Consider the following 20,495-nt stretch of genomic DNA (forward strand, 5'->3'; position numbering starts at 1 on the left):
AACTGTGGAGTTAACAGACAGTAGTATCATGTAGCAATAGGAAGAACTGCTCACCCTCTCTGCCAGCTCTGCAACTGCCCTTTCTTCTCCTTTTGAGTTGAGATTGGGTTGACAGTTTAGAACCACATTGTCCAGGGACCTGAACAGGGAGCAGTGAGGCTGGGGCAGAGGAGAGATTGATGCTGAAATGAGGAGGAGGCAGGAGAGAATGATGCTGAAATGAAGAATACCAAGAGTCCCAGCTGGGTGGTGAGCAGGGGGTCCCTGAGTTGGGTAAGGACACTGGGAACCCAGAAATGGAACTCCCTTCCAAGAAGTTTGCTAAGAGAATGTGTGTGACCAGCATTCCCTGCATTTCTAAAAGCATCCAGGAATCTCCAGTCCCCCCACCAAAACCAAACACAAACCCCAGATGTCTGCTTTGCCACTGCAAGAAAAATATGTTTTCCCTTGCATAGTTTTCAGTCATGACAGCATAGACACCAGGTCAATATTGTACCAATGTTATATTCTTAGTTTTGACGAAGGTACCATGGCTGTGTAACATGTTAACATTAGGGGAAGCTGGGTGAGGGGTAAACAGGAACTCTCTGTATTATCTTTGCAACTCTTCTGTAAATCTATAATTTCAAAAATAAGTTTAAAAAAACAGACACATATCAGCTTATTCTTAAACATATTATCCGTGTGTTCCATTGATAAGATCTCTACCCACAAAGAGCTTTTAGTTTAGTTGATGGGCAGGAAAGTGCATTGAAAACCCAAGACAGAAAGTCACCCATAAGGGAGATGATTAGGTAGTCAACAAACATTAATTAAATATCTACAATGTGTCAGGTTCATACTGGGACAGGATGTGGGGATGTAGCAGAGACAGAAACCACTGAAGTCCCTGCCCTCATGGAGCAAAGCGTGTTCCATGGGCACCCGAGGGGAGGGAGTGAAGCCATAGCCCTAGGCTCAAGAGAGATGCCATGAAGGTGGCGGCCACGTGACAGGCCCTGAAAGATGGACAGGGTTTAAACAGGCACTCATTCTTTTCCAATCACCAGTTGGAGAAAGAATGTAATTGTTCAAAACACTGTTTTTTAACTTTAGAGTTTTAACTTCAAATTAGATTACGGTATAATAGGAGGGTTTAAATTAAGAAATGTAAGGATATACCAGTGCTATATTTCAGATTTGCAGGGGAAGAAACAAGGTATTTCCATTGTCAGGAGAGCAGAGTTTTTTGTGAGCCATGGATTTGTGTGTGAGTCTTTTTTATCTCTTTTTTATGTCCTTGTTCAGGTTCAAAGCACTCCTCTCCAGCAAGCCGACAAATGACAGCACCTGCATAGAGATTGGTTATGTGAAATACTCCATCTTTCAGGTGAGCCCCTGGTGTGGCCTGGCCTCTGTGCTGGTTGGCACAGGGCACAGGTGGTTGCCTCAGATCCTCAGCCTGAGGATTGGCCACTTGGAGAAGTCCTTGGAATGAGCTGTCAGTCTCCTGTACTCCCGGCCCCTCCTCACAGTGCCCCTTCCGTTTCCATCCATTCATCCCTGCAGCATTAACTGTGTGCCTGCTATGCCTGACACTGTGCTAAGGGCTGGGGACACAAGGATAAAGGCTGGGGACTCAGAGTCTGTGGGGGGCGGGGACGGTGACTGAGTAATTGGTCAATTACAGTATACAGTAGAGTACTCAAGGCGTGAGCCAACATGCTGCAGCAACTCAGACCAGGGGAAATAAAGAAGACCTCTTGGATGAGGTCTTATGAGCCAAAACATCCAAGACTGAGAAGTTGGTGAGCCACAGGAAGGATAGGGCTCAAGAAAGTTGGTTAGAACATTCCAGACAAAGAGAACAGCATGTGCGAAGTCCCAAAACTTTGGTTGAGCTCAGCGTCATCAGGAGCTGCTGTACTTTAGGGAATTTGTATCATTTTAGCATTAGTCTGTATCTACCCCAATTTAGGAAAGGAAGGCTTCCTGGTCCAAGGCCAGATGACATGACCATTTCTCCTTCTGTTTGGGGGGAGTTCATGCCATGAACAATGAGTTTTGGTTTATGTGGTTTTTCTGAGGAGCACCGCAGCTTTTTTCGCTTTTCCACCTTCCTTCAATTATGCCTGATTCATAAATCCTGCTCTGCAACAACGTTCTTGCAGCTAAAAGAAATTCACTCACTCCCCAGCTGGCTTTGCACCTGTATTTCTACAGCTCCAAGACCCTCCAGGCGCATGAAGGCTGTGTAGTCCCCTTGATCCTGCCAGGCTGTCTTCCCACCTTCTAGGGTTCATAAGACAATGTGGGGGACCTGGGGATAGAGTTTATAGAATGCCTGTAATCCCAGCACTTTGGGAGGCCAATGTGGGCTGAGGTGGGAGGATCACTTAAGCCCAGGAGTTCTAGACCAGCCTGAGCAACATGGCAAAACCCTGTCTATTAAAAATACAAAAATTAGCCGGGCGTGGTCACACACACCTGTACTCCCAGTTACTCAGGAGGCTGAGGCTGGAGGATCACTTGAACCTGAGAGGTCAAGGCGCAGTGAGCCATAATTGCACCACTGCACTCCAGCCTGAGCAACAGAACAAGACCCTATCTCAAAAAAAAAAAAAAAAAAAAAGGTTTCCAAAGATAAGATAAGCCTGGGTGAGCTGTCCCCCTGAGGTCAGGAGAGTAGTGAGGAGGCTGGAGCCCCAAGGTGGGCCTGGGGAGTTGGCATACTCCAGACATCCAAGTGCCCATGTCCCCTCAGCCTAGGCTCTCCCCACCATTTTCTACTGAGAGCAAAGTGGTCATAGCCCTTTCCTGAATCGCAGCTGTTGGGTTGGAAAGCTGGGTTCCATGCAGCCGTGGCTTTGCTTTGGAGGGTGATGAGGAAATGTTTGTGGAGCCATGAGTAGTGAAGCAGTGATCTGTGCTTACATGTGTTATCTGGATTGTTATTCCTTTTTTTTTTTTTTTTTTTTTTTTTTTTTTTTTTTTTTTGTTGAGAGAGAGAGAGAGGGTCTGGCTCTGTTGTCCAGGTTGGTGTGTAGTGGCACAATCTTGGCTCACGGCAACCTCCACCTCCTGGGTTCAAGCCATCCTCCCACCTCAGCCTCCTGAGTAGCTGGGAGTACAGAAGTATTTCATCACACCCAGCTAATTTTTGTACTTTTTATAGAGATGGGGTTTTGCCATATTGCCCAGGCTGGTCTCAAACTCCTGAGCTCAACCAATTCACCCACCTTGGTTGGCCTCCCAAAGTGCTGGGATTACAAGCATGAGCTACTACATGTGGCATTATCTCCATTTTTATAGATGAAGAAACTGAGGCCCAGAGAAGCTAAATGATGCGCCCAAAGTCTTAGTTCTAGTTAGCGATAGAGCCAGGATTTGAACCCAGCCTTCCTGGTAGCAAAGCGTGGGGACACTATTCTAGAATACCCTTCCTAAATGGGAATGTGCTGAGAGTAAGAACAGTTCTCACATCTTGAGCACTGTGTGTAAGGCTCGAAGCCAGTGGTTCTGAACTTCAGCTGCACATTAGAATCACCTGGGAGCTTTGACAATTCCCAATGCCCAGGCTATACATCAGACCAATTAAATCAGAATCTAGCAGTGGGGCCCAGGCATCAGCATTTTGCGGTCTCCCCCACCTCCTCCCAGTATCCCAAAGTACAGCCAAGTTGGAGAACCTGTGCTCTCAGTTACACAATTTCTTACACATTAGCAGCTCTCAGAATACCTGGAGAAGGGTGGGGTGCTTGTTAAAACACAGAGAACATTTTAAAATGCAGATTCCTAGACCCCACCCCAGAGTTTCTGATTCTGCAGGTGTGAAAATTCATATTTTAACCTTTAGTTTCAGAGGCACACGCACAAGTTCGTTAAATTGTGTGTCATGGGGGTTTGGTGTTCTGATTATTTTGTCACCCAGTTAATAAGCATAGCACCCTCCTCCCACCCTTTACCCTCAAGCAGGCCCTGGTGGCTATTGTTCCCTTCTTTGTGTCGATGTGTACTCAATGTTTGGCCCCCACTTATAAGTGAGAACATGGATGCAGTACATGGATGAAGCTGGATTACAGGCATGAGATGCATAAGTTCAGGTCTCCAGCTCCATCCATGTTGCCACCAAGGACATGATCTCATTCTTTATGGCTGCATAGTATTCCATGGTACATATGCACCATGTCAAAATTCACTTTTTTTTTTTTTTGAGAAGAGTTTTGCCCTTGTTGCCCAGGCTGGAGTGCAATAGCGCAATCTCGGCTTACTGCGACCTCCGCCTCCCGGGTTCAAGTGATTCTCCTGCCTCAGCCTCCTGAATAGCTAGGATAACAGGTGCCGCTTGGCTAATTCTTTTTGTATTTTTAGTAGAGACGAGGTTTCTCCATGTTGGCCAGACTGGTCTCGAACTCCTGACCTCAGGTGATCCGCCCGCCTTGGCCTCCCAAAGTGCTGGGATTACAGGCGTGAGCCACTGCGTCTGGCCCAGAATTCACATTTCTAACAAGAACCCAGGTGCTTCTGCTGCTGCTCTGGGACCTGTCTCTCAGAACCACTGCTGCCCCTCACCTTATTTCATCCTTCCAGCTGCCCTGCGAGGTAGCCATAATCCCCACCTTACAGACAAGGGCATGCATTCAGAGAGGCGGAGTAAGTGATCCAGGTTCCCGCTGCTGCTCCTAGCAGAGCTGAGGTTCAAACCCAGGCCTGGCTGACTCCCAGACCTGTTCTCTTAAATCCTGCCTTCTGTGGGCACCTGGGCCCCCCGCTGAACTCACCCAGCCCTGAGGAAAGAATCTTTCGGCCCATTTGTCTGGAGCATGAGCTGGAAGCTGGAAAATGCGTCTTCCCCCAGTGCTCATGAAGGGGGAGCTTACACTGTGAAGCCTGGGACTAACTGGGGAGGTTCCTGTAATAAGAACTTGGCTCGTAGTAGGCGCTCAATAAATGTTTGCCAAGCGGGCTCACTGAACGAGACCTCCGTGGGAAACGGCAGTCCCCGGAGGAATCCCGAGGCCTGTAATTGCTTTTGACGGGGGAAGGTTTTCTGGCCACATCAGACTCACGTTACTGTAATGGGAAGGGAAAATTTAACAGGCCCCGGGGACTTTTCCGTGTGCCCACCCTTTCCCCATAAAAGAAGAAAAGCCTCATTTGTGGCTTGAAATAGGCCAAGGAGGGCTGAATGCGACCCCGCAGGAGGCTCCCAGGGGCCGGCTTACTTCAGTCCATGCTGACAGAAGAATTTTAGTAAATGAGCCTGCTTCGGGTCTCCTCCCCCAAGTCTGTTTAGCATCACACGCCGGCAAGGGCCGGACGCAGCTGAGGCTGCACCTGGAAGTGGGGGCCTCCGCGAAGCTGTGGGTGCCATTTGAATCCCTGCTTCATGCAGGTTGGCAGCTGCCAAGAAAAACAACTCCACAAACAGGCCCATTAGCCTAATAAGCGTTTGTTTCACCCCCTTGCAGAAAGGCTTGTGCCGGCAGAGTTTGAAGGAGGCCTGGGCCAGCCCAATTTAAATTCCATTAGCCCCGGGATCTCCGTCCACTAAGGAGCAGCGTTTCAAGTCAGCAGCCCCACCTGGAATATAGGAGACCACGTGCTAGAGAAATGCTTTATAAATGTTCAGGGCGGTCATTATTATGGCTCTTATTGTTATTTGTTTAGCCTTTATAAATGAAAACTGCTAGGAGAATAAATTGATTTTAATAAGGCCCAATCCCAACATTTGCTGACTTGATATTTTAAATGCTTATGACCCATCAGGGTGGGAGAGGGGAGGGTAAACAATGCTGTGTTATTGCACACATTCTCAGACGCCACCGCCATCTCTGCGACAAGCAGATGGTCACAAGAGCCCAAAGTCGGTATGTGGGAGACTCAAACACAGAGAGGCGAGGATTCGTGTTTATGGGTAGGGTGTACACACTGCAGTCTGTTTGCTTGCTGTGTGCCAAGCCCTGGGATACAGCGGTGGGCAAGACCTTGTTGTGCCCTCTGACTCTAGTGAGAAACAACACTGCAATGGAGGATGATGCACGATTGCCTGATGTGACCTGTGGTGGGGTGGAGATCTGAGGAGGCGCCCCACTGCAGATGACCGCTGACTAGATCCAGAAGGAGCGGGCGGAGCTCAGTAGACAGAAGAAGGGGAGGGCATCCTAGCAGAGGGAACGGTGTGGGCAAAAGCACAGCACTAGAAGAGAGGGTGGGAGATTCTGATGCAGGCAAGCGGTTGAGTGGTCCGAGCATAAAAGGCAACTTTTGGCCAGGCATGGTGGCTCACACTTGTAATCCCAGTGCTTTGGAAGGCCCAAGGGAGGAAGATCACTTGAGCTCAAGAGTTCAAGACCAGCCTGGGCAACATAGCGAAATCCCGTCTCTACAAAAAATACAAAAATTAGCCAGGTGTGGTGGTACACACCTGTAGTCCCAGCTACTCAGGAGGCTGAAGTGGAAGGATTGCTTGAGCCTAGGAGGCAGAGGTTGCAGTAAGCTATGATCACACCACTGCACTCCAGCCTGGGTGACAGAGTGAGACCCTGTCTCAAACTAAAAATAAATAAATTAAAACATTAGCCAGGCACGGTGGTGCGTGCCTGTAGTCCTAGCTACTTGGGAGGCTGAGGTGGGGGGATTGCTTGAGACCAGAAGTTTGAGGTTACAGTGAGCTGTGACCACACCTCTGCACTCCAGCCTGAGTGACAGAATGAGACCCTGTCTAAAATAATAATGATAAATAAGAATTTCAATAAAGCTATAAACAGTATTTTTAAAATAACTTAAACACACATGCGAAAAGCAGTCTGAGACCAGTCGCAAAGACTTTCAGATGGCCTGGGTGAGAACAAGGCAGCATGTAGCAGAAACAAGGGAAAAGATTTTTCAGCCTCAGAGAAAATTCAAGAGCTGACATTTGCAGAGGGCTTGCTATGTGCCAGGCCCCTGCTAGGCCTGTTCTATGCAGTTACTCATTTAGTCTTCATCACAATTCCATGAGGCAGGTAACATTATCCCCACTTCACAGATACGAAACTGAGACACAGAGCCTAACTTAATTCAGGTCCCCCAGCTTTTAAGTGGCAGAGCCAGATCAGAAACTGAGGCAGCCCAATTCCAGGCTCATTGTACTTAGTCAGTGTCCTATATTGGTCACAGACTGAAGGGACTGAAGGGACCATCGAGGACAACCCAGTCCAGGCTCATTTTACAAGTACCCAAAAAAGGGAGGTAACCAGTCCGTTGATTTTGCCCACACAGCTGCCTTAGAGCCAGGGAGGTAAAGTGAGTTTGTCAAACATACAGGTAGAAGACAATAGGGGCCGGGCACAGTGGCTCATGCCTGTAATCCTGGCACTTTGGGAGGCCGAGGTGGACAGATTGCCTGAGCTCAGTAGTTCAAGACCAGCCTAGGCAACACAGAGAAACCCCATCTCTACTAAAATACAAAAAACTAGCCGGGCGTGGCAGCGTGCACCTGTAGTCCCAGCTACTCGGGAGGCTGAGGCAGGAGAATTGCTTGAACCCGGGAGGTGGAGGTTGCAGTGAGCCAAGATCGCGCCACTGCACTCCACCCTGCGTGACAGAGCAAGACCCCATCTCCACACACACACACACACACACACACACACACACACACACACACACACAAAGACAATAGGAAGTAGAGGAGACTGGGACAAACCACCTAAAAAATTAACACCCGGTTGTCCTAGGAGATAAGATAGCAAAGTCAGATACATCCACGGGCCCCATTCCATTCAAGGGACACCAGTTTGCAAAGCTCTGGAAATTTTGCCTGCTGTTTGGACATCGTGAGTCACATGAATAAAGAACATCCCGACTAGGGCCATTGACATCGTTAGTGATACACAGAAACCTGGACCCCTCATGGCTTCACCATGGAGCTAGGCACATTGTAATAAGGAGCAGGTGGCCCTGTGGCATCCCAGAGTCACCCTCTGGGACTTCAACAGGAGGCTTTGAGTCAAACTGGGCCATGTTCGCAGGGGAACGACCCTCTGGTGCAGGTTCTTAAAGCCATGCCACATGTGCAGCAGTTCCATGCAGCATGACTGGGGCGGGAGGTGGGAGAGGACCCCCTGATTATCATGCGTAGATGGAAAAGCCGTCATGAGGAGCAGCAGCTTAGGGTTGTTTAGTTTGGTCTTGGGGGTGGGCATGGAACTGGGGGTGGGAAAACATATGGAGACAAGTTTCAACAGGTATCAAACTATCTGACTGATGAAACTGTTCAAAATGGGCAGTCTTCTCCCCTTAAGGTAGTGAGCTCTTGGTCACTGGTGACATGGAAATGAGCAACCATTTGGAATGGATGTCCTAGAGGTCTCAGGAACTAAGCCTGAGTTGGGACATTCACCGAATGGCTTTGAGATGATGTGTCTTTGCCGTTGACACTGTTCTCTGTGTTTTCTTCCAGCTGGTTATGCAGTATCTCTACTATGGTGGCCCAGAGTCACTGCTCATTAAAAACAATGAGATCATGGAGGTAAGGGATCCATCATGGTGTTGGCTATCACAGGTCCCTTGGGTGAGTGGCACCTCTGTAAACTCGGGTCACCAGCCTGCATGGAAGTGTCTGGAAGGACCCGTGTTGGGTTTTCATTTGGATGAAGACTTGGGGCTCTTGTTCCTTCCTGACTCCTCAGTCCTCCCGAACAGGAAGGGCTTCTCATCAGAGACCTTCCCTGGCAGGCTGGGGTGCTAGTGCACTTGCTTGCCTGACTGCTTTTAGTAGCCACTGAGTGAAACCCAATTTTAACTGGCATTGGTGGTAAGGGGGCAGGGAAGGGAAGGAATTTGACTGAAAAGTCTGAGGCTACAGCTGAGGCATTAATAGTGATATCATCAGGAAATATCCTAGATGACGTCTTCTCCCTTGTCACTTATAAAAGAATTATATCCCCTAAAAACATCCCTCAAATCACAACACTGTCTGTTCTTCCAAGATGTAGAAGCTGAGGGCAGATTACAGTCTCCTCCTGGCTTTCCTCAAACCGAGCATCCCGCAGTCATGAAGCCCACGCCTGCTTCCTTCACTCTCCCCAGCCCCCTGTCTGCCTCTTGTAATTCAACTGGTTCTAGCCCCGCCTGTCTAGGAGCCTTGTTTCTGCCTGCTTTTGTCCAAAGCCAAGATTTTCCCCTGGTCCTTGCCAAAAGTGGAAATCTTGTTCATTTTCCTAATTGAAACTGGGAGCTTTGAACCAGAAGCCAAAAATCACCCCCAATTAATCCTCAGCAAAAGAGCTAGGATCACGGTCAGTTATCTGACGTCTGGGGGGTACCTGGCTGATGTCCAGGTGCCTGGCTGACGAGAGATGTCAGGACACAATCAACTGTTCAAGAGCAGACCTCACACAGTGGTTACAACACGGATGCTGGGCCAGACTAGTCTAAATCCAGGCTCCACCGCCTCTGAGCTGTGTGACTGTGGACAAGTTATTTAACCTCATATCCTCAGCTTCCTTGCCCATAAAATGGGGATAACTATCTACCTCACTGGGTTTTTTAGAGGATCTTAAAATATGTTAAGGTGCTTAGAACAGTGCCTGGCACACAGTGATCGCCAATAGGACTATGTATTCACTGCAGGCCCACTTATCCTTTCTTCCTATTCTGTGAAACCTTCCGTGGTCACTCTCTCCCCACCCAAACACACACATGGACACACAGTGACTCTCTTGTCTCCCTGGACTACTCCTCTGACGGTTTTAGTCTCGAGGATGTGGGCTTATTTGTAAACAAAAGTGCGCTGGTGTTTACAACTAATTTTTGTGTGTGTGTGAAACAGAGTCTCACTCTGCCCCCAGGCTGGAGTGCAGTGGTGCAATTTCGGCTCACTGCAACCTCTGCCTCCTGGGTTCACGTCATTCTCCTGCCTCGGCCTCCCGAGTAGCTAGGATTACAGGCACCTGCCACCACACCCAGCTAATTTTTTGTATTTTTAGTAGAGACAGGGTTTCACCATGTGGGCCAGATGGTCTCGAACTCCTGACCTCAGCCTCCCAAAGTGTTGGGAGTACAGGCATGAGCCACTGCACACGGCTGTTTACAACTAACTGATCACAACCAGTTATGGATTTCTGTATTCCTTCTCCACTCCCACTGCTTCATTTGTCTAGCCTTAACAAAAATAAAAATAAAAATAATTTTAACTAAAAATAAGGAATGTACATTTAAATCATTTCAATCATGTAGAAGAGTATTGAATACAAAGCAGCTGCCCGGGCCCACCCTGCCCTCCCTCCAGTCCCCGTTCCCAAAACCAGTCCTTTGAACTCTTGCTCTTAGCTCTTTTCCCTCCCAAAATCCTGTCGTTCTCTCAACACACATCTGTCGAGCATCTCCGTGGCCGGCACCGTGCTCAGGGCCAGGTTACAGCAGTGATGAAAACCAACACAGATCCCTGCCCTCCTGGACTCTATTGAGGGAGGCAGACATGACGTCACATCTGGTGTGCTGTGACTCTGAGGAGTGAGACAGGGCAAGGAGGAAAGGAGGACAGATGGGATAGAGGGAGGCTCCTCTGAGGAAGTGACATCTGAGTGGAGACCTGGACAACAGAGGGAGTGAGACACCTTGATATCCATCTTGCTGATAATACCCTGATTTTCACCCTTATTTCTGGACATAACAATTTTGGGCATTTTGGGTTGACCGCCTGCTGTGATGGGTATGAATTGAGTTCACTTGGTCCTCCCCTCCCCCTCCCGCTCCCCCATCTTCCCCCACAGTGGAATCCTATCTTTGTCCTCTTCCTCTAGTGTTATCTTTGTGCATCATTTCCCATCCCCTACCCGTGACACTGCTGTGGAAGATGAGGATGAGGACTGTCTCACCACTATAGTTCCTTACTGTTACCTCCTTTCCATCCACCTCCCAGCCTCTAACAGACTCTTTTTGTGATTTTTAGCTTCTGTCTGCTGCTAAGTTTTTCCAGCTGGAGGCTTTGCAGCGACACTGTGAGATTATCTGTGCGAAAAGCATCAACACCGACAACTGTGTGGATATTTACAACCATGCCAAGGTAATCAATCTCATTCTCGCGCAGTGCGCACACAGGAGCGCTGAAGCCGGGGAAGCTTTTCCTTGGCAAACACAGAGGCAGGGCAGAGAGTGGGTGCTGGGCCAGTTCTCTCAGGGCTAAGCCGCTGGCCTCTGCCAAGGTCTGCTTCCTGCCTTAGAAAAGATGCCTTCCACCTCCCCTCCAGAACAAGGAAAGTAGGAGCCCAGAAGTTTCAAAGGCAGAGTTCTCAAACAATGCTTCTTAGACCCTCATGTGCATATGACTCACATCACAGACTCCAATTCCACAGGCTGGGATGGGCCCTGTTTGGCTTTTCTAACAAGCTCCCAGGTGATGTCTCTGCTGCTGGTGTAAGGTACACCTTCTAAGGTTCTAGAACAGTGGCTGTCCAATCCAGCAGCATCAGGGAACTTGTCGGAAAGGTACATTTTCAGGCTGTACCCCAGACCTACTGAATCAGAAACTTGAGGGGGGACCCAGCCACCTGTGGCTTTGCATGCCCTCCAGCTGATTCTGATGTGTGCTCAGGGGTGAGAACCGCTCTTCCAGAATTGGTCTTAATGCCAGCTGCAAGTTAGAATCACCTGGGGACTCACTTAAACTTCCTATGCCTGGGACCCATCACAGACTCATCAAATCAGCCTCTGGGAGTGGAACCTGGAAAAAGGCATCTTTCAAAGCTTCCCAGGTGATTCTCAGATGGGGCCAAGATTGAGAACAGGCTGTAAGCACTGCTGAAGTCTTTGGAGTCTGCTTAATCAGGCAGACCCAACACCTGGCTACTAATTAGAATCACCTGGGGGAGCTTGCTGAATGCCAGTGTAGTCCCCCACCCCTGATGACCTCAGCAGTATCCCCTCAGGGAGCCCAGAAATCTATATTTTTAACAAGCTGCTAGAGTGACATCAGCCCTCAAACCAGTCTTCACTCCAGTTTTCAGTAACCACTGATTTCATCCAATTCACTTCATCAGTGGGGAGACTGGGCCCAAGAGAAGTAAAATACTTTGTCCAGGTACCACTGCATTTTGTTCCACGTGCTGAGCACAGGGGGGATTAACAGTTCCAGCAAGAAACAATAAAACCAGTTAAGATGAGGAGTTAGGTTGCTTTATTTATTGATTGATTTTTGAGATGGAGTTTCACTCTTGTTGCCCAGGCTGAAGTGAAATGGTGCAATCTGGGCTCTCTGCAACCTCCTCCTGGGTTCGAGCAATTCTCCTGCCTCAGCCTCCCAAGTAGTTGGGATTACAGGCATGAGCTATCGCACCCAGCCAAGATGAAGAGTTATTTTATTTTAGGAGTTTAAAACAAAATTTTCCGTTTGGTATAACTGGAGCCCAGTACACATGACTCCCATATCACACACAGCTCTGGACAGTGACAGTGCACGTGAATGACGCTCTTATTGCTTGTTGTGAAAAATCAGATTGCATTGGCCGGGCACAGTGGCTAATGCCTGTAATCCCAGCACTTTTGGAGGCCGAGGCGGGCGGATCACGAGGTCAGGAGATCGAGACCATCCTGGCAAACACGGTGAAACCCCGTCTCTACTAAAAATACAAAAAAATTAGCTGGGCATGGTGGCGGGCGCCTGTAGTCCCAGCTACTCAGGAAGCTGAGGCAGGAGAATGGCAGGAACCTGGGGGGCAGAGCGTGCAGTGAGTGGAGATCGCGCCACTGCACTCCAGCCTGGGCGACAGAGCAAGACTCTGTCTCAAAAAAAAAAAAAAAGAAAGAAAGAAAAGAAAAATCAGGTTGCATGTGAGATGCTACTTGCTTGTCTTAAGACAGCATTCAGTGAGCCCTTTTAATGTGCAGGCACCTGTGCTAAGAGCCTTGTTGCATCTTGTTTTTTAATCTTCACTACAACCGTTTTAGGTGAATGCTACACTAGTCCCATGTCATAAGGAGACTGAAGCACAGAGAGGTGAAGTAATTTGCTTAACGTCACACAGCTAGTAATGAGATTTCTGTATTATGGTAAAATGTACATAACATAGAATTTGCCACTTTAACCATTTTTAAGTATACAGTTCAGTGGCATTAAGTACATTTGATTGTTGTGCAAGTATCACTACCGTTCATCTATAGAATTTTTTCATCTTTCCAAACTGAAACTGTACCCTTTAAACACCAAATCCTCATTCCTCCCCTCCCCCAGGCCCGGGTATTTACCATTCTACTTCCTGTCTCTATGAATTTGACTACTCAAGGGGTGTCACATAAGTGGAATCATACAGTATTTGTCTTTTTGTGACTGATTTATTTCACTTAGCATAATGTCCTCAAGTTTCATTCGTATAGTAGCACGTGTCAGAATTTCTTCTTTAAGACTGAATAATATTTCATTGTATGTACATGCCATATTTTGTTTATTCATTCACCTATCAATAGACACTTTAGTTGCTTCCACTTTTTGGTTATTGTGAATAATATTGTGTTGCTATGAACATGGGTGTACAAATATCTGTTCAAATCCCTGTTTTTTGGGGTTTTTTTTGTTTTTGTTTTTTTTGTTTTTTGACACAGAGTCTTGCTCTGTTACCCAGGCTGGAGTGCAGTGACATGATCTCAGCTCACTGTAACCTTTGCCTCCCAGGTTCAAGCGATTCTCCTGCCTCAGCCTCCCAAGTAGCTGGGACCACAGGCATGCGCCACCATGCCTGGCTAATTTTTGTATTTTTAGTAGAGACAGATGCTTGCCATGTTGGCCAGGCTGGTCTTGAACTCCTGACCTCAGGTGATCCACCAGCCTCAGCCTCCCAAAGTGTTGGGATTACAGATGTGAGCCACCGCGCCTGGCCTCAAATTCCTGCTTTCAGTTATTTGGGGGTATATTCCCAGAAGTGTAGTACTGAGATTTTTGAACTCAGATTTGTCTCACTCCAAAGCACAGGTTCTTAACCCTGTGTTTACTGTCTGGCTTAATAAATGTTGGAAATATTTTCAATAATCCTTGATACTCAAGATTTTCTGATTGGCTATCAGTAAATCAAAAAGTACAGTCAGTCTACATTGTACACACACACACACACACACACACACACAGTGTTCTAGTTAAATGAGGATTATACCAAAATCTGGTTTCTCAGGACACAAGCATTTTTTTTTTAATCTTAAACTGATTACTTTGCAGAAGAGAGGGCTCTCTCTCTCTCTGTACCAAGGCAGAGAGCCTGATTAGCCTTGTGCTCTTCTGCCCTCCTCCTTGACCATGGTCACTCAAATTGCCCCATGAACTTGACATCCACAGTGGCTTTTCTGTGGCCTACCACCTTGGCAGTGAGGCCTGCGTTTCACAATCCCATTTTAATCTTTTCAAGTTCGTTGTCAGGCAGCTTCTGTAGCATATCTCGTGATATACTAATGTTGCCTGATGCGACGTGAGCCCCGGCTGGGAATACAGGCTTAGAACACCCATGGCAGAGAAACTGCCTCTTTCAAACATATATATATATACACCTACAAACACCCCTTTGCAGACAGGGCTTTGGCTTTTACAGACAACAGCTCTGCCTCCGCCTTCCCAGCCACTACCTGGAGTGTTTCCAAGAGAAATATCTGCCCTTTATGATAGTCATGTGGAGGGCAGGGCAAAGCCAGCTGCCCCTGTCCTTTCTGTGCACTGCTTCCCCTGTGCTGTGGATGCTGCAGCCCGCTAATGGTCACACACCATGTGGATTTGATTACTGGCAGATTGTGCTGCAAATAGAGGCTAATTTAGTAAAAAGAGTGGTAAAGAAAGAAAACAACACTTGCGTTTGTAACTCCAGGAAATACAGGCGTTTAGATGCTAAGAGCCACGTTCCAAATGTCAACCAGGACCTCCGCAATGTTACCTCTGTATTACATCTAACCGTTTGAGACAGCTGTGGGATTTTATACAGAGGAGAAACCCATTCCACAAATGCATGGCTTAGCCAGCAGTTTTTTCCTAGTAAACCTGTCCCAAACTATTCAGTCATGAAAAGAGGCCCTGGAGCTTCTTGTGGCCCTTTCAGGATGTCTCTTGAGAAAAAGAAAAAGCTGGTTCATCAGATTGAATCTCAGCTGTTGTGGTTAAGTTCAACAGTGCATCATGATGGAAAGAACACAGGTTTGGAAACCAAAGGATTTATTCGCTAGTGTTATTGAGTAGCCAGTATTTCCTAGGAGCTGTATTCATCAGAATATAATAAGAAATTAGAGGAGCTGGGCACAGTGGCTCACGCCTGTAATCCCAGCATTTTGGGAGGCTGAGGTGGGAGGATCACTTGAAGCCAGGGGTTTGAGACCAGCCTGAGCAACATAGTGAAACCCCATCTCTATAAAAAAAAATACAAAAAAAAAAAAAAAAATAGCCGGACATGGTGGCGCACACCTCTAGTCCCAGCTACTCAGAAGGCCGAGGCAGGAGAATCACCTGAGCCCAGGAGGTCAAGGCTGCAGTAAGCAGAGATCATGCCACCGTACTCCAGCCTGAGCCACAGAGTGAGGCTCTGTCAAAAAAAAAAAAAAAATTAGACATGGTCTCTGCCCTTGAAAAAATTATAATCTAGGACAAGGGTCAGCAGACATGTTCTGTAAAGGGCCAGCTAAATATTTTCAACTTTCCAGACCACACAGTTGGCTTTGTACCTACTTAATTTTGCAAAAGGAGCCAGAGAATATGTAAATGAATGGTATGGCTGTGTTCCAATAAAACTTTATTTATAAAAACAGGTGGTGGGCCACATTTGGCCTTCAGGCCTATAGTTTGCCAACCACTAGTCTAGGGAATGAGAGCTCCAATCCCAGTTCTGTTAGTAATTAGTTGTGTGGAGATAGGCCAGAGGCTAATATACAGTCACCATTCAATAAATACTATCAAATATTATCAATGTAGGTATATATTATGCTTTTATTTTCCACTAACTTGTGCTGAATGACACTAATATACAAAGCAAGTGCCAGGTGTGCTGATGGGGGGTGCTGTGTCCTCAGATTCAGATAGGCAACTCGGAGCCTCAGTTTCCCCACCTGTACCAGGAAGCCTCGTACTCTGTGATTCTAAGAGCAGGATTCATGTTGAAAGAATGAAAAGATTTCTAAGCCAGGTGCAGTGGCTCACCCCTGTAATCCCAGCACTTTGGGACGCCCGCTTTGGTGGCTGAGGCAGAAGAATCACTTGAACCCGGGAGGTGGAGGTTGCAGTGAGCCGAGATCATGCCGCTGCGCTCCAGCCTGGACAACAGAGCGAAACCCTGTCTCAAAAAAAAAAAAAAAAAAAAAAAAAGAATGAAAGGATTGCTAAGATCTCTTCCAGCTCCAGGATTTGTGCATCTATATGGACATTTGTGGGATAACTAGCCCACTCACTGATAAACTTCATCAAGCTTTATAAGCCTCTTGGAGACCACAGAATTACCACATGCATCCCTGTCCTAAATGGCACAGCAGAGCACGATACCCCTGTAGTCCACCCCCTTGCTTTTGTAACTTGGAAAACTGAGGCCCAGAGAAGTGATTTGATTGGCACAAGGCCAAGGAGTGGAGGAATGGACTCTAACCCTTTGATAGCATGAGCTGCAAAGTCATACCCCATGGGTGTGTGCTGGGGAATCAGAGACATTCTGCAGCCAGTCTTCCTTAGGAGATGTGTGCCATCATTAGCTCTGAAGGCATAATCTGAAAGGTGCTTTTCGGAAGCGTAACCATCTCCCATTTCCTCTCCACTCTCCACAGTTTCTTGGAGTCACAGAGCTCTCAGCATATTGCGAAGGCTACTTTCTCAAAAACATGATGGTCCTCATTGAAAACGAAGCATTCAAGCAGCTCCTGTATGACAAAAATGGTGAAGGGACTGGCCAGGATGTGCTCCAGGACTTACAGAGGACGTTGGCCATCAGAATTCAGTCCATCCACTTGTCGTCTTCCAAAGGTTCCGTGGTATGAAACGCCTAGTGCAGGGAATGCTTCCCGGGAACTTTCCAGTTCTCCTGCTGCATTGGCTTTACACAAACACAGACAAATTCCACCTGGCACCTGTTTTTGGCTGGGCCAAGGAGCTGCCTCTACTGCTCCCATGTGTTCCTGTTGAAAAACAAAGGACTTTCCACTGGTCTGCAGATCAGATCAGCTGGGTCCAGAGTTTAATGGGCAACTGGACAACCAAGTTAACCCCAATTGAAAGCACCCCTAGGACCATTGAACACCCACTGCCAGGGACCACTGTCCAGTGAAGGATTGAGGCCTTTTAAAGGTCACTCAGGTTCCAGGTTGGCAGTTGGAGGTCTTCACCGTACCAACCCTGAAGAGATTGTATTACACATTAAGGACCTTGGTAGCTGTGCTTCAGCAAACGTCAACCATGGTAGCAAATTGGTGAGGCTGTGACCAATAATGAGGAAATAATCTGGCAAATTTTTAGGGGTGGGAACTTTTTTAAATGTTCATTTAAAAAAAAACAAAAACAGGGCAGTCTTGTAGTTTAAAATATATTTCTAAAAGCTTAACAGTTCGTTTTCAACTAAATTGTGTTTAGGGATCTGTGTTTGAGATTTTTCTTTATTTCTTTTTTTTTTTTAAATAGTAAGTCACAGGTCCACACTGTGTAAACATGCATCTGATAAGATACTGCTGATATTCTAAACAAGTTGAAATAATCTTGCCTTAGTGATCATGATTACACAAAAGAGGTGCACTGCCAATAAGTATCTCTAATTCAATAGTTGAAAGCAACCTGCATGCTAATCGTGGTTTCGGGGTGAGAATAAAACACCCCCACATAACATGCATTTGCATGGGCCCGAACCTGTGAAATGTTACGTTTGTGCTTCATTTTTGCCAAGGTAAAAATGTTCCATCATTTCTAGCTAAAACTCCATTTGGTGAAACCAACATATCCATTTCTTTTCCTAGTTACGGATGATTTGGGGATGCTTTTGCAGAAATGTGTTCATAGATGATGCTGAATGGGGGAGGGGGGCAGCACGTCAGAGAATTTACTATTAATCCCAGAGTTTTCTCTGTATTCTCAGAAGATGTTAATAGTTTGTTACTAGCCAGAGAGTATGACTATGTTAGATTATTTTTAAAGATGAAACATGTATGATAGGATGGATTCTTTCTGTATTCTGAGAGTGTACAGTACAGGATTATTATAATGAAAGTTTATATCAACAGGGTTTCGTTGGCTCTGCCATATATTATAAGCAAAAGAGATTGGTAAAGTGCCACAGTATTCCAGATAACTTTTCAGTTGCGGCCTTTCTTCTCGTTCTTTAATTTGAAACCTAGATACATGCAGTAAAAACTAGGAGAATGACTTTTACCCTTGGGGACAGCCAAGTTTTGTTGATAAACCTATTTCCTAGCATGCCTTCAGGAAGTTGTGCCAGACCCTAGATTGTGAAGGACCCACTGTTCTTCTGTTGTACGAGCTCCCTGAACCATTGTTCAGAGGACCAATGTCGCATCGCTTCATGGGCATGGCCCATGGAGCATCTGGGTGATATCTGTCTACAGTATTGGCTCTTCTGCGAGGCTGATACACAAGGCCTCTCTTCCACATGATCATTTGCAAACCTCCCCCAGCCCCTACCATCCAATGTGGAAGGAAAACAAGAACTGCCTGAAGAAGAGTCCAAGCTACAGATACACAGCGTGTGCATTGCGGCTGTCACCTTCCTCCTCCCTCTTCTGTATCCTCAGAGATGCTGCGTGGATGTTTCCTTAACCTCAGCTGACTTCCCTGTGAATGTCTAATGCTAGTTCAGGGCCTCCAGGCATTGATTTGTACAGTGGTAACTCCCAATGAGGCTTCTGTTATCATTTGGTGTGCTTTCTCTGTCATTAAAAGAAATGATTTTCCCAGGCCGTGCATCGTGTGTGTGGTTTGAGTGGGCTCTTTATCCCAATAGTTCAAGCCTCAGAACTTCACTCAGTGAAGAGATTGGACAATGTGGCCCTGCAGAAAAAGCCAAGGGAAATGAAGATGCTAGATAAAAGACAAATGTTCCTGTTGCTGGCGATGTGGCAGCCAAGCCCTAGTCCCCATGCTGCATACACTTCTGAGTGACACCCTTGGATCTTTTTCTCATCAGGCAGAGAAGCTACAGGTGCCGCCATCTGGACACCGAGGTAGCACTGCCTAAGGCAGAGAACTCGCCTGCAGAGGGTGGAGTTCTGGCTGTTACTCATGTGTCTTGATGACACTTTCTGAGGATGGGGGGATGAGAAGGACAAGTTATCTCCACATGGTGTGTCCCCACCAAGGGCCAGCATGAGCTGGTGCTAGGGGATGGTGGCAGCATTATGGGATGGGGGTGGGGGTCATGGAGGGATAGGCAGCTCTCTTCTTGGGTGTCATCATTGCTGAGGTCAAACCAAGTCCCCAGCAGCTGTGCTGTGGCTCCTGACCCAGCCTGGGCCCAACCCAGGCATGTGCGCAGATAAATCCCCCTGGCCAATCCACAAAAACCTACAAGCAGGTCAAGGGAGAGGCCCAGCCAGCCCTGGGAGACCTGGGCCATTGAGGCCCGGTAGAGAGCTCACATCGCCCCACCTCCCGGAAATGACTGCTCAAGCCCGCTTAGCAATCCAGGCCTGTTCCTTCTTTAGGAAGCAACCAAGTGCCAGAGGCCAGAACTGTGAGTCAGGCCAGGAAAGCAGAAGGTCGTTTTACTTTTGACTGTGTGTCACCCTCGGTGTAGCCTCAAGGTGAGTAGGCATTTTTGATTTATTGCTTTTAGAATGATAAAGTGCATGCTACCCCATTTGCCTTTTACTTGTCTGACAGGTGGCTTTGACATTCATGCCTCAGCAGAGTCCATACAAGGGCCCATTAGCATCTTAGGGTGTGGAGGAAAGCGCGGGGGGCGGTGGGGGGCTGCCTGCCACAAGTTCTCTCCACCCCTTCTATTTGCCATGGGACACTAGAAGGAGTGTGTACGTGCAGCCGCCCCCAAGAAACACAAGGACATGACTTAGCTTCTGTGCCCACCCCCATGGCCATTGGTCTTACATATACCATACCTGGATATCATTCATTCTCCTCAAAAGAAGGAGAATCCACTCAAAATGAACATCAGGATGTGAGCTCCCATCACGGAGATGCCCAGGCAGAAACCAGAAGACGATGCAGTCGGCATGGGGGCGGGGTTGGAGGAGGAGCTCTGGGACCTCCTCTGCACTGAGATTCTGTGATTCTCCTTTTGTTCTGTGTTCCCCGTTCTGCGATTCTGCTTTTGGATCTCACATTGTTTCTTCCTGTAAAGCCCTTGGCAAAAAGTGCTATCCGACTGTATGTTGTCATACCAAGACTTTCATCACACAGTGTTTTGCCAGCATCCGGCTGTGCGGATAAAGGGTTCTTTGAGAAAATCTATTTCACGAGTCTTGGGTGAATTCTGCCTTCAGAATTCAGCACCCACCTCCCTCCACCCCCACCTTCAGTCACAGACGAATGAATAGTCGCAGAAGTGCTCACATCCTCCCGCTTC

General features: G+C 47.4%; 1 protein-coding gene across 5 annotated transcripts in view; it reads left to right on the forward strand.

Moving 5' to 3' along the window:
- Positions 1-18,868, forward strand: part of ABTB3 (ankyrin repeat and BTB domain containing 3) — a 341,504-nt gene extending 322,636 nt beyond the window's left edge. For all 5 annotated transcript variants that reach the window (XM_034934402.3, XM_034934401.3, XM_034934400.3 and 2 more), the window contains 4 exons: positions 1,291-1,372; positions 8,426-8,494; positions 10,919-11,032; positions 16,738-18,868. In XM_034934402.3, coding sequence (XP_034790293.2) covers positions 1,291-1,372; positions 8,426-8,494; positions 10,919-11,032; positions 16,738-16,947 — 475 coding nt within the window. In that variant the 3' untranslated portion in view covers positions 16,948-18,868. The remainder of the gene's footprint in view (positions 1-1,290; positions 1,373-8,425; positions 8,495-10,918; positions 11,033-16,737) is intronic.
- The last annotated feature ends 1,627 nt before the right edge of the window (positions 18,869-20,495 follow it).

This window comes from Pan paniscus, chromosome 10 (genome assembly GCF_029289425.2).
Source record: "Pan paniscus chromosome 10, NHGRI_mPanPan1-v2.0_pri, whole genome shotgun sequence".
In the NCBI taxonomy this organism is placed as follows: domain Eukaryota; kingdom Metazoa; phylum Chordata; class Mammalia; order Primates; family Hominidae; genus Pan; species Pan paniscus.